This window comes from Salvelinus alpinus, chromosome 18 (assembly GCF_045679555.1).
Source record: "Salvelinus alpinus chromosome 18, SLU_Salpinus.1, whole genome shotgun sequence".
NCBI classification, from domain to species: domain Eukaryota; kingdom Metazoa; phylum Chordata; class Actinopteri; order Salmoniformes; family Salmonidae; genus Salvelinus; species Salvelinus alpinus.
The window spans coordinates 47,318,994-47,334,261 of NC_092103.1; the positions used below are offsets into that span (position 1 = coordinate 47,318,994).

Here is a 15,268-nt window from a genome sequence, read left to right on the forward strand (position 1 = left end):
CACCAAAGAGGCTACTTACTGGTAATAGTAAATACCAAATGTGAGTGATCAATGCGAGAAGATGAGAGTAACAACTATTCTCTACTAGTCTCTGTCATCCCCTCTATTTAAATTGTTTTTAAAAAACAAAAACAATTATCCATGATGGTATCTGAATCAAGACAATCTCTGATAACCTGATAAAACTCAAAAATAAATCGCAGGCAAACTCCATTGTAAGGAATACAATTTTCACACCAAGTTATACAACAACCAGTAGGCTACACCACAGAATATATATATATTTTTAAAGCCAAACATGTCCTACAATCAGGTTTATTAAACACTAATTCCACATCAGTTATATACAGAACAGATAGTACATTATGGACTTTTGTCTTGTCTTAAACACAATACTAGTTGTTAACACTGACTGCCTGTCTGTCTTGGTCCCTATGTACCATCATGTTATTATTTTGTTATAGAAAAGTCCACGATGTTACTTTCAGGTGTAAGAAAAGGTGGGTGGGGGGGGGGAGAGCAGTGGTTGTTAAACACTTGTGTTGGCACTAGCCAGGACCGTGAGAAGCGGAGTAAGTCCTGTAAAAGCTGGTGGCTGTGGCACGCTACGTCCGCAGCGACATCATCACGGAACACAGAACTACATCTTGCGTGCACTAGCCAACTACTGTAGCTAGATTTGATGTTAAAAGTCTGTCACACGAGATTAGTAGCTAGGAATGTCAAAAAGGCCCTTGGTAACAAAACCACAGACAGACAGACACTCCTGACCTGGTTAGATATCACTGCACTGTTGTAGCTAGGAACACAAGCATTTCGCTACACCCGAAATAACATAAGCAAAATATGTGTATGTGACCAGTTAATTTTGGCACAGACAGACAGACAGACCAACAGCAGTTATCATCAATGAGATATTTACTGCTTGGCGATGTATTTTCCTGACAGTAATATTATATCAGTCTTGACTGAGTGATATTACAATATGATAAAGTTGATCATACCTTACTGTCCTTTATGCACATTTAGCTACACACACTGTTGTCAAAAAGTACTGTTAAAATGGGAATCACATTTACTGTAAATTTAATGAGTGTGTTGAACCATAATCTAACGGATCACATTTACTGTAAATTTAATGAGTGTGTTGAACCATAATCTAACGGATTAGATTTACTGTAAATGTAATGAGTGTGTTGAACCATAATCTAAATGGATTAGATTTACTGTAAATTTAATGAGTGTGTTGAACAATAATCTAACGGATCACATTTACTGTAAATTTAATGAGTGTGTTGAACCATAATTTAACGGATCACATTTACTGTAAATTTAATGAGTGTGTTGAACCATAATCTAAACGGATTAGATTTACTGTAATAACAATCTGATCTAAAACAAAAAAGTTAAACATACAACTCTAGAATAAGAACTTTAAATTTAAATACACAAAAACAAAATCTTATATAAATAACTGGTCAAATGCTTTATGGTTTTAATATTGGTACTGTACGGATGGGGCCTTAAAAGCCAAGGCAGTAGATTAGATTTTAATATTGGTACTGTACGGATGGGGCCTTACAAGCCAAGGCAGTAGATTAGATTTTAATATTGGTACTGTACGGATGGGGCCTTACAAGCCAAGGCAGTAGATTAGATTTTAATATTGGTACTGTACGGATGGGGCCTTACAAACCAAGGCAGTAGATTAGATTTTAATATTGGTACTGTACGGATGGGGCCTTACAAACCAAGGCAGTAGATTAGATTTTAATATTGGTACTGTACGGATGGGGCCTTAAAAGCCAAGGCAGTAGATTCGATTTTAATATTGGTACTGTACGGATGAGGCCTTAAAAGCCAAGGCAGTAGATTAGATTTTAATATTGGTACTGTACGGATGGGGCCTTACAAGCCAAGGCAGTAGATTAGATTTTAATATTGGTACTGTACGGATGGGGCCTTAAAAGCCAAGGCAGTAGATTAGATTTTAATATTGGTACTGTACGGATGGGGCCTTACAAACCAAGGCAGTAGATTAGATTTTAATATTGGTACTGTACGGATGGGGCCTTACAAGCCAAGGCAGTAGATTAGATTTTAATATTGGTACTGTACGGATGGGGCCTTACAAACCAAGGCAGTAGATTAGATTTTAATATTGGTACTGTACGGATGGGGCCTTAAAAGCCAAGGCAGTAGATTAGATTTTAATATTGGTACTGTACGGATGGGGCCTTACAAACCAAGGCAGTAGATTAGATTGGACGAACACTTCTAAACAACATGAGGATATAAAGTCTGATGAAGCGTAGGCCTCCGATAGGCCAGGCTTTTGTCCCAAATGACAACCTATTCCCTATTTATACCACAGCGTTGTTGAATACTAATTTCTGATTGGCTAGAAGGGCATTCTAGAATGGGCATTAAAACCAAATATAGGAAGACAGTTGTATGTCTCTGGGACAGATATATGGGATACCTAATCATGACGCATTATAAAGCACTACACATGCAGACTGTAGTTACAGAAAGATAAACCAACAACCACACAAACCTATATTGGATACATTGTAAACGCAGGTCCAACCAGGAAAAACTTCGCTAACTAGCTAGCTAGGATTCATTTATTTTTTGCAGAGACCTCTGGATGTACCTAACGTGGTGAGTGATGGGATGAACATAACATTTTTCCGGTCCTTCGACGTTGCAAGTGGAACTATGCTGTCAAACACTCCCACTTTTCTATTTTAAACAGCTGTTTTCAGCAACTGATATTGTTAAATTCGATTGGTCATATTGGCATGTTTGCTAGCAACAAACTGTTTAGCTACGTTCAAGCCTAGTGTTTGACGTGTTCGATAAGGGCGGCAGCTAGCCTAGCAGTTAAGAGCATTGGGCCAGTAACTGAAAGGTCGCTGGTTCGAATCCCAAAGCGGACTAGGTGAACAATGTGCCCTTGAGCAAGGTACTTAACCCTAATTGCTACTGCAAGTCACTCTGGATAAGAGCGTCTGCTAAATGACTCAAAAATGTAAATATGCAATGCGCTCTCCTCATAATGAACAGTGTCGTGATGCGAACGCAAACTGTTCAATGCCAAAATCACTCATCATCATCATCATCATCATCATCATCATCATCATCATCATCAGCTCTTTGTTATGGATGTATCCAAATTAATTGTCACTAGAAAACAGCTTACGCAGCTACTTTGCTGTTATTCTGGCTGGTTGACGTGATTGTGTTAAAAATTAGTTCACTAGCTAGCAAGCAAGTCAGCATGGCAACCGAATAAAAACGTCCGTGGAACAGACAGAATGAACAACTGGGTCACATCTCTGGCAACGGGACTAACAATCAGGTTTCAACCGAATAAAAACATCCGTGGAACAGACAGAATGAACAACTGGGTCACATCTCTGGCAATGGGACTAACAATCAGGTTTCAATGGGAGGATGGAAAAAGTATTAATTTGACTTTTAATGAATTAAAAAAAAAAAAATCTATGAAAACATTTCCACCAGAAAATGTCTACTTCAGTATTGTTTTCTTTGGCAACTGTGGTATAAGCGGGATAAATGCCTCCGTTGTGTACATTACCTTGGAGATAATGAACTCAGCTCCACCTCGTCCCGCTGTCTTGTCCATTACGTCCAAGGCAATGTACATAGTGCACACCCTTATAGGCTCTGGTCAAATGTAATGCCCTATTGTAAGGGAACAGGGTGAGATTTGAGACACAATACAACACAACACAGGACAGGCAGGAGAGACACATAGCCAGGCCCAGCACAGTACACACAGGCCATGCAAGGCCAGAACCACAGCCCCATTGCAGTGTGGCTGACTGAGCTGCCCCCTCACACATCATGCTGTGGCCACGCTGCTGCCCTTCTGCGTCTGGCCACCAGAGGGCGCACTAGAGGACCAACCAGAGTAGGGAGAAGGGGACGTGGAAGAGGCCAGGTCTAGCATGCACACTTCTTCTGGTCAGGCGCAGCGTCCTCCAGTTTGGTGGCCCCTCCCCCGTTGGCGGGCTCGGAGGTGGGCTTGTCGACACACTGCTCCATCCTCTTCATGACCAGGTCTAGTAGAGTGAGGACCGCCTTGTCCACCTCAGACCCCGTCGCTGCCGACGTCTCAAAGTACGGGATCCTACAGGGGACATACAGAACCCACATCAGACAGGACACATACAGAACCCAGATCAGACATGACACATACAGAACCCACATCAGACAGGACACATACAGAACCCACATCAGACATGACACATACAGAACCCACATCAGACAGGACACATACAGAACCCACATCAGACAGGACACATACAGAACCCACATCAGACAGGACACATACAGAACCCACATCAGACAGGACACATACAGAACCCACATCAGACAGGACACATACAGAACCCACATCAGACAGGACACATACAGAACCCACATCAGACAGGACACATACAGAACCCAGATCAGACAGGACACATACATCAGACAGGACACATACAGAACCCAGATCAGACAGGACACATACAGGACCCAGATCAGACAGGACACATACAGAACCCACATCAGACAGGACACATACAGAACCCAGATCACAGCGGACATAGAGAAACCAGATCAGACAGAACCCAGATGAGACAGGGGACAAACAGAACCCAGATCAGACAGCACATACAGAACCCTGCCCTGTCTGAAAAGAGAACCCAGATCAGACAGGACCAAGAACCCAGATCACATCAGAGAGTATGTACCCTCTGTGGATCTACAAGTCATTGAGGAAAAATAAACTACTTCTCACTCAAAAATGTACGTTTTCTCAAGTACAATATTGTAAAACAAACAACAAAAGAGGGACAAAAAAGGAGAAAGTGTAAAGAGAAAATAAATAATAATGTCCTGTAATTATCACATTACGTTACACTGGTACATCTGGGTACCCTACAGAGACAACACATTACACTGGTACACCTGGGTACCCTACAGAGACAACACATTACACAGGTACACCTGGGGACCCTACAGAGACAACACATTACACTGGTACACCTGGGTACCCTACAGAGACAACACATTACACTGGTACACCTGGGGACCCTACAGAGACAACACATTACACTGGTACACCTGGGTACCCTACAGAGACAACACATTACACTGGTACACCTGGGTACCCTACAGAGACAACACATTACACTGATACACATGGGTACCCTACAGAGACAACACATTACACTGGTACACCTGGGTACCCTACAGAGACAACACATTACACTGGTACACCTGGGTACCCTACAGAGACAACACATTACACAGGTACACCTGGGTACCCTACAGAGACAACACATTACACTGGTACACCTGGGTACCCTACAGAGACAACACATTACACTGGTACACCTGGGTACCCTACAGAGACAACACATTACACTGGTACACATGGGGACCCTACAGAGACAACACATTACACTGGTACACCTGGGTACTCTACAGAGACAACACATTACACTGGTACACCTGGGTACCCTACAGAGACAACACATTACACTGGTACACCTGGGTACCCTACAGAGACAACACATTACACTGGTACACCTGGGTACCCTACAGAGACAACACATTACACTGGTACACCTGGGTACCCTACAGAGACAACACATTACACTGGTACACATGGGTACCCTACAGAGACAACACATTACACTGGTACACCTGGGTACCCTACAGAGACAACACATTACACTGGTACACCTGGGTACCCTACAGAGACAACACATTACACTGGTATACCTGGGTACCCTACAGAGACAACACATTACACTGGTACACCTGGGTACCCTACAGAGACAACACATTACACTGGTACACCTGGGTACCCTACAGAGACAACACATTACACTGGTACATCTGGGTACCCTACAGAGACAACACATTACACTGGTACACCTGGGTACCCTACAGAGACAACACATTACGCTTTTACACCTGGGGACCCTACAGAGACAACACATTACACTGGTACACCTGGGTACCCTACAGAGACAACACATTACACTGGTACACCTGGGTACCCTACAGAGACAACACATTACACTGGTACACCTGGGTACCCTACAGAGACAACACATTACACTGGTACACCTGGGTACCCTACAGAGACAACACATTACACTGGTACACCTGGGGACCCTACAGAGACAACACATTACACTGGTACACCTGGGTACCCTACAGAGACAACACATTACACTGGTACACCTGGGGACCCTACAGAGACAACACATTACCTGGGTACCCTACAGAGACAACACATTACACTGGTACACCTGGGTACCCTACAGAGACAACACATTACACTGGTACACCTGGGTACCCTACAGAGACAACACATTACACTGGTACATCTGGGTACCCTACAGAGACAACACATTACACTGGTACATCTGGGTACCCTACAGAGACAACACATTACACTGGTACACCTGGGTACCCTACAGAGACAACACATTACCTGGGTACCCTACAGAGACAACACATTACACTGGTACACCTGGGTACCCTACAGAGACAACACATTACACTGGTACACATGGGTACCCTACAGAGACAACACATTACACTGGTACACCTGGGTACCCTACAGAGACAACACATTACCTGGGTACCCTACAGAGACAACACATTACACTGGTACACCTGGGTACCCTACAGAGACAACACATTACACTGGTACACCTGGGTACCCTACAGAGACAACAACCAGGTCACTCTAGACCACAAATATTCTTATGTACAGCTCTCAATGACAACACACACACACGCACACGCACACGCACACACACACACAGGTCTGAATGACAAGCCCAGCACTCATAAAGGACAGAGGAGACTTATTCAGTGGCTGTATTAATCCCCGTTTGTAGTGGAGAGTGACAGCTTGCCAATCAGTGGCACTATAACTGCAGCCTCAGCAACAGTAAAAGCCACATTGCCTTGACTACTTTACTTTAGACATCAGTCGTCGATCTTCTGAGGCAAGTACAGTTGAAGACAGAAGTTTACATGCACCTTTAATGTGTGGACTGGATGAAAAACGAGTTTTAATGACTCCAACCTAAGTGTATGTAAACTTCCGACTTCAACTGTATAACCTCATTAGGTCTGACGGTTGTTTCTGGCTCTCTCTTTTCCGTGTGTGTGTGTGTGTGTGTGTGTGTGTGTGCGCGTTTGTGTGTGTGCGTGCGTGTGTGTTTGTGTGTGCGCACATACTCACCCGTACTTGTCGGCTAGTTCCTTAGCGTGCTTCTCCTGCACCTCTCTCTGGTCCGCCAGGTCTGCCTTGTTGCCCACCAACACAATGTCTGGGTTCTCACAGTACGCATTGGCCTGCAGCTGGCCTGGGGACAACATGGAACAGTTAGCATTGGCCTGTAGCTGGCCTGGGGACAACAGTTAGCATTGGCCTGCAGCTGGCCTGGGGACAACATGGAACAGTTAACATTGGCCTGCAGCTGGCCTGGGGACATCATGGAACAGTTAGCATTGGCCTGCAGCTGGCCTGGGGACATCAGTTAGCATTGGCCTGCAGCTGGCCTGGGGACAACATGGAACAGTTAGCATTGGCCTGCAGCTGGCCTGGGGACATCAGTTAACATTGGCCTACAGCTGGCCTGGGGACATCAGTTAACATTGGCCTACAGCTGGCCTGGGGACATCAGTTAACATTGGCCTACAGCTGGCCTGGGGACAACAGTTAACATTGGCCTGCAGCTGGCCTGGGAACATCAGTTAACATTGGCCTACAGCTGGCCTGGGGACAACAGTTAGCATTGGCCTGCAGCTGGCCTGGGGACAACAGTTAACATTGGCCTACAGCTGGCCTGGGGACATCAGTTAACATTGGCCTACAGCTGGCCTGGGGACAACAGTTAACATTGGCCTGCAGCTGGCCTGGGAACATCAGTTAACATTGGCCTACAGCTGGCCTGGGGACAACAGTTAGCATTGGCCTGCAGCTGGCCTGGGGACAACAGTTAACATTGGCCTGCAGCTGGCCTGGGGACAACATGGAACAGTTAGCATTGGCCTGCAGCTGGCCTGGGGACAACATGGAACAGTTAGCATTGGCCTGCAGCTGGCCTGGGGACAACATGGAACAGTTAGCATTGGCCTGCAGCTGGCCTGGGGACAACATGGAACAGTTAGCATTGACCTGCAGCTGGCCTGGGGACATCAGTTAGCATTGGCCTGCAGCTGGCCCGGGGACAACATGGAACAGTTAGCATTGGCCTGCAGCTGGCCTGGGGACATCAGTTAGCATTGGCCTGCAGCTGGCCTGGGGACATCAGTTAGCATTGGCCTGCAGCTGGCCTGGGGACATCAGTTAACATTGGCCTGCAGCTGGCCTGGGGACATCAGTTAGCATTGGCCTGCAGCTGGCCTGGGGACATCAGTTAACATTGGCCTACAGCTGGCCTGGGGACATCAGTTAACATTGGCCTACAGCTGGCCTGGGGACATCAGTTAACATTGGCCTACAGCTGGCCTGGGGACATCAGTTAACATTGGCCTACAGCTGGCCTGGGGACATCAGTTAGCATTGGCCTGCAGCTGGCCTGGGGACAGCATGGAACAGTTAACATTGGCCTGCAGCTGGCCTGGGGACAACATGGAACAGTTAGCATTGGCCTGCAGCTGGCCTGGGGACATCAGTTAACATTGGCCTACAGCTGGCCTGGGGACATCAGTTAACATTGGCCTGCAGCTGGCCTGGGGACATCAGTTAACATTGGCCTACAGCTGGCCTGGGGGCAACATGTAACAGTTAGCATTGGCCTGCAGCTGGCCTGGGGACATCAGTTAACATTGGCCTACAGCTGGCCTGGGGACATCAGTTAGCATTGGCCTGCAGCTGGCCTGGGGACAACGTGGAACAGTTAGCATTGGCCTGCAGCTGGCCTGGGGACAGCATGGAACAGTTAACATTGGCCTGCAGCTGGCCTGGGGACAACGTGGAACAGTTAACATTGGCCTGTAGCTGGCCTGGGGACATCAGTTAGCATTGGCCTGCAGCTGGCCTGGGGACATCAGTTAGCATTGGCCTACAGCTGGCCTGGGGACATCAGTTAGCATTGGCCTGCAGCTGGCCTGGGGACATCAGTTAGCATTGGCCTGCAGCTGGCCTGGGGACATCAGTTAGCATTGGCCTACAGCTGGCCTGGGGACATCAGTTAGCATTGGCCTACAGCTGGCCTGGGGACATCAGTTAGCATTGGCCTGCAGCTGGCCTGGGGACATCAGTTAGCATTGGCCTACAGCTGGCCTGGGGACATCAGTTAGCATTGGCCTGCAGCTGGCCTGGGGACAGCATGGAACAGTTAACATAGTGAACATGGAATAAAAAAAAAAACACCACCTTTTATATTCTGTCTCTCTTTTGGGACATCACTGTGTGTCCTCATATCGTCATTACATGTCAAGTGCCTGTATGTCCTCACACTCATTCTGTAGTTTCCTAGTCACCTCTCCCTACATCCTGTGCTGAATGTAAAGCCATCGTGACTAGCGTACCAGTTTAGTAGTACTACTCCCCGATGAAAGCAGCTTTCTGGCAAAAACATTGGCTAATTAATCCAAGTATTGCAGCGGAGTAAGAGAATGTGAAGCTAACTTATTTTGTCCTGGGGGGGGGGGGGGGTCTGGACTTCTGCTAATTAAGGTGTGTTTGTTTCCTTCTCCAGAAAACAGTTTACTACTAACCTTTTGCATACTTCCTAGATCAAAAAGGCCCGAATGACTACAGTATTGATTCATATGAACCCCCTGAGGACCTGCTTGCTCTTCCAATACCTTCCTTATAATGAAACCGTCTTCTTTTCAAATGCCTGGCCGTCATTGTCAATAAGAATTAGTTGTTAATTGACTGGTTAAACAATTAACGTAACGGAGGAAAACTTTGTAATTCTATTCAATTCAATAAGTCAATTGACTCGATCCCCCAAGCCTGGCCACGTTCTGTTCCCTCAGGACTGGGTGTGTGTGTGTGTGTGTGTGTGTGTGTGTGTGTGTGTGTGTGTGGTGTGTATATGGGTATGTGTGCATATGGGTATGTGTGTGTGTGTGTGTGTGTGTGTGTGTGTGTGTGTGTGTGTGTGTGTGTGTGTGTGTGTGTGTGTGTGTGTGTGTGTGTGTGTGTGTGTGTGTGTGTATGCATATAGGTATTTGTGCGTGTGCGTGTGTGTGTGTGTTACGTACTCATCCAGTTGCGGACGTTCAGAAAGCTCTGTTGGCTGGTGAGGTCAAACATCAGCAGGAAGCCCATAGCATCTCTGAAGAAGGCTGTAGTCAGGCTCCGGAACCTGTGAGGGCATGGAGGTTAGTAACAGCAGGATCGTGTTGGTTCGATTCCCACATGGGGCCACCTGTACTGAATATATCTGCCAATGGAGACAGTTCTTTAATTAAGTCGCTTTTTGGATGACATTTTTTTTTTGCTGTTGCAAGATTGCCAGTGTGGCTTCCAGTTTGCAAGTGATTCAATTCTCAAAATAGAAATTATCTTTAAATTTAGAGAATTGAGAATGTCCTTCTGGCTTCCCGAAGCTCCTGGCGGAGCGGAGCGGTCTAAGGCACTGCGTCTCAGTGCTAGAGTCGTCACTACAGACGCTGGTTTGATTCCAGGCTGTATCACATTTGTGATATTTGTTCTTAACTGACTTAACGAGTTAAAATAAAGGTTAAAATAAAGGTTAAATCAAAATAAACAAATAAAAAGTATAAACATACTATATAATACCGCTGATGAGTCATCAATACATGCTATATAATACCGCTGATGAGTCATCAATACATACTATATAATACCGCTGATGAGTCATCAATACATGCTATATAATACCGCTGATGAGTCATCAATACATACTATATAATACCGCTGATGAGTCATCAATACATACTATATAATACCGCTGATGAGTCATCAATACATACTATATAATACCACTGACGAGTCACCAATACATACTATATAATACCACTGATGAGTCACCAATACATACTATATAATACCGCTGATGAGTCATCAATACATACTATATAATACCACTGACGAGTCACCAATACATACTATATAATACCACTGATGAGTCACCAATACATACTATATAATACCGCTGATGAGTCATCAATACATACTATATAATACCACTGATGAGTCACCAATACATACTATATAATACCACTGACGAGTCACCAATACATACTATATAATACCACTGATGAGTCACCAATACATACTATATAATACCGCTGATGAGTCATCAATACATACTATATAATACCACTGACGAGTCACCAATACATACTATATAATACCACTGATGAGTCATCAATACATGCTATGTAATATCACTGATGAGTCAACCGCTGCCTCCCAGTGTGTCTATTGTGTCTGGTACCAGAAAACGTATACGTGTCAGAAGTATCCCAAATGGCACCCTATTCCCTATGTAGTGCACTACTTTTGACCAGGGCCCATAGAGATCTGGTCAAAAGTAATGCACTGTATAGGGCACAGGGTGTCATTTGTGACGCAAACTCAGTTGGTCTCATTGATGCTGTGTTCTCTGAGAGGGTAATTTTTTTCTCCCCCAGATCAAAAAGACACTTCAGGTTTCTGTCAGGTACGTTACGGAAGGGGTCGCAGCCGTTAGCAACACAGGTAGACTCTCTGAAGATGTTTTTACAATGTTAAGGCTTGTCAAGAGGCCTCGTAGAACTACATCAAGTCGTCATTCTCACAAGGCAAGAGGGAGTGACACGTTGAGAGAATCTCACGTTGTGAGAGCTTGAGATATACTGTAGTTAAACAAGATTAAGAACCTAAAAAACTGAATTGCAGCAGTGGTTTGTCTAAGACTCCGTGCTCAGCGGAGCTGAAAGGAGAAGAGCACATAGCAACGTAGGTACAGTACTTCTATCAATTCCCCTTTTTTTGAAAACGCATTAGAAACGTCAGCGTAGCCCGTTAGAAACGTTAGCGTAGCCCGTTAGAAACGTTAGCGTAGCCCGTTAGAAACGTTAGCGTAGCCCGTTAGAAACGTTAGCGTAGCCCGTTAGAAACGTTAGCGTAGCCCGTTAGAAACGTTAGCGTAGCCCGTTAGAAACGTTATTGTAACCCATTAGAAACGTTATTGTAACGCATTAGAAACGTTATTGTAACCATTAGAAACGTCCAGCGTAGCCCGTTAGAAACGTTATTGTAACCATTAGAAACGTTATTGTAACCATTAGAAACGTTATTGTAACCATTAGAAACGTTATTGTAACCATTAGAAACGTTATTGTAACCATTAGAAACGTTATTGTAAACCATTAGAAACGTTATTGTAAACCATTAGAAACGTTATTGTAAACCATTAGAAACGTTATTGTAAACCATTAGAAACGTTATTGTAACCATTAGAAACGTTATTGTAACCATTAGAAACGTTATTGTAACCCATTAGAAACGTTATTGTAACCCATTAGAAACGTTATTGTAACCATTAGAAACGTTATTGTAACCATTAGAAACGTTATTGTAACCCATTAGAAACGTTATTGTAACCATTAGAAACGTTATTGTAACCATTAGAAACGTTATTGTAACCCATTAGAAACGTTATTGTAACCATTAGAAACGTTATTGTAACCATTAGAAACGTTATTGTAACCATTATAAACGTTATTGTAACCCATTAGAAACGTTATTGTAACCATTATAAACGTTATTGTAACCCATTAGAAACGTTATTGTTATACAGTACCTCTCCTGTCCAGCCGTATCCCAGAGCTGGAGGTGAACTTTAAAAGTCTTCCCTGTGGTTCCATTGGGGCCCGACGCTGTGTACACCTGAAAAACACACACACACACACCTAAGACAGGTGCCTGATCTACTCGTCATCTATCCAGGGCAGGCGTCTGGCTTCAAAACAAACAGGAGACAAAACCTGTTTTGAAGGCGGTGTCGCCAAAAGAGAATAAAACTGTTATCTTGGGAAAGGAAAATTACTTTTGGCTGCAGAATCCAAAGAAAATACTGGAACAAGTGAAAACATTTGAAAAGATAAAAACAGGGTCACACTGTATTAAATAGGAGAATCAGAGAAACCGAACCGTGTCTGTATGAGGGAACTGTGAGGGAGGGAAAAAAATCACAAGACAGAATGATGACTAACAGTCGTGCTTTTCTTTACATTGTAAATATATGTATTCTGCATTCACGGACATCGCAAGGGTAATATTAGCATTTTCTCCCTCTGTCTAGCTGTTAGCCTACTGTCATGTATTCCTGGATGACAAATGCTAATGCTAGCCAGTAACCATCCAATGTCATGGTGACCTATCTGTATGAGGAGGGCCTCAGACTCAGAGGACCATCACTAAAAACAGCAGACAGGGATCATAGTCCACGTTGTTCCTGCGTCACCGGACATCTGTTTCACCTGATGGGATGGTTCACAGATCTCACGTCTGTGTGAAACACACCAAAAAAAAAAGGGTCAGATTTACAAATGCCTCAGGAAGATACTGACCTCTTTTCTCAAGCCCCTAAAAAAAATTGTAGGAAAAAGGTTTTGGTTGAAAAAGGTATTTATAAACACAAGAGCCCCTTTGCTCTACTGTCTCCTAGCCCTTTAAGAGATGTACGCTTTCTCTCACATTTACAGCATCTTACATCTCATTGACGGTCCTACTGGACCATTTACAACAGATGAATGTACATCTCTTTGATGGTGTCTACTGTCATAGATCATAGTTTAGATTCACAGTGAGATGTAAGTTCTCTCTCACATTTACAGCATCTCATTGACGGTCCTACTGTCATAGATCATAGTTTAGATTCACAGTGAGATGTAAGTTCTCTCTCACATTTACAGCATCTCATTGACGGTCCTACTGTCATAGATCATAGTTTAGATTCACAGTGATACGTGTTTGACAGGAGAGATCGTACTTCATTCTGGGCACTGGAGTCACAATGGACTGTAGTCACATGGCTTAACAGTGGCAGAGGTTTATCCTCTCTCTTTAATTTAAACTTTACTAGCTCTACTTCCCCTCCTCTTCCCCTGGCCATGTCTGAACAGCCCGGTAAGGCAACTTGACAAGAATTAAGATAACAGAGCGACGGTCTTAGGAGGAAATGGTGATAACTTCACTGACTGCATACTGATTCTGACTGATCCCTCTCCAATCTCCACATCATGGATTTAACAAATGGTGGAAAGTCCCTACAGCCAAGGCTTAATTCAATAGAATGCTTTTTAAATGCATGACGGGAGTGTGCAAGTGCTCCCTTTGAGACAGGTGTGGAGAATGGGGACGCAGACAGTCTCAGTGAGTCTGAAGAAGAGCTGGGTTGACGAAGGAAAGGCAGGACGATACTCATAAACATCGCGTTCGCATGCGTGTGTGTGTACGTGTACTTACCACTCTCTTTTCCCTGAAGTCTATTCCCACCGTGGTGATGAACTTGGGGTTGAACTTGTTGTCTGTGTACCTGAAGAGGAAAGTAGTATTAATATAATAATAATAATAATATTATACACTACATGACCAAAAGTATGTGGACACCTGCTCGTCGAACATCTCATTCCAAAATCATGGGCATTAATAATTAGTTGGTCTCCCCTTTGCTGCCATAACAGCCTCCACTCTTCTGGGAAGGCTTTCCACTAGATGTTGGAACATTGCTGCAGGGACTTGCTTCAATTCAGCCACAAGTGTATTAGTGAGGTCGGGAACACTGATGTGGGCGATTAGGCCTGGCTCACAGTTGGTTTTTACAATTCATCCCAAAGGTGTTCGATGGGGTTGAGGTCAAGGCACACTTAACCAGCATGGCTACCACAGCATTCTGCAGCGATACGCCATCCCATCTGGTTTGCGCTTAGTGGGACTATCATTTGTTTTTCAACAGGACAATGACCCAACACACCTCCAGGCTGTGTAGGGGCTAGTTGACCAAGAAGGAGAGTGATGGAGTGCTGCATCAGATGACCTGGCCTCCACAATCACTCGACCTCAACCCAATTGAGATGGTTTGAGATGAGTTGGACCACAGAGTGAAGGAAAAGCAGCCAACAAATGCTCAGCATATGTGGGAACTCCTTCAAGACCGTTGGAAAATCATTCCAGGTGAAGGGTCACAGACAGTGTTCACCAGCAAAGTACCCTCACCACATAACATCTCCTCCTCCTTGTTTTATGGTG

General features: G+C 44.5%; 1 protein-coding gene across 4 annotated transcripts in view; it reads right to left on the minus strand.

Moving 5' to 3' along the window:
- Positions 1-299: 299 nt before the first annotated feature.
- The window catches only part of LOC139544422 (ras-related protein Rab-27B-like), a 107,154-nt gene continuing 92,185 nt past the window's right edge, over positions 300-15,268 (minus strand). For all 4 annotated transcript variants that reach the window (XM_071351491.1, XM_071351490.1, XM_071351493.1 and 1 more), the window contains 5 exons: positions 14,486-14,555; positions 12,819-12,904; positions 10,267-10,370; positions 7,286-7,409; positions 300-4,159 (listed from right to left, as the gene is read on the minus strand). In XM_071351491.1, the coding sequence (XP_071207592.1) occupies positions 3,973-4,159; positions 7,286-7,409; positions 10,267-10,370; positions 12,819-12,904; positions 14,486-14,555 (571 nt within the window). In that variant the 3' untranslated portion in view covers positions 300-3,972. The remainder of the gene's footprint in view (positions 4,160-7,285; positions 7,410-10,266; positions 10,371-12,818; positions 12,905-14,485; positions 14,556-15,268) is intronic.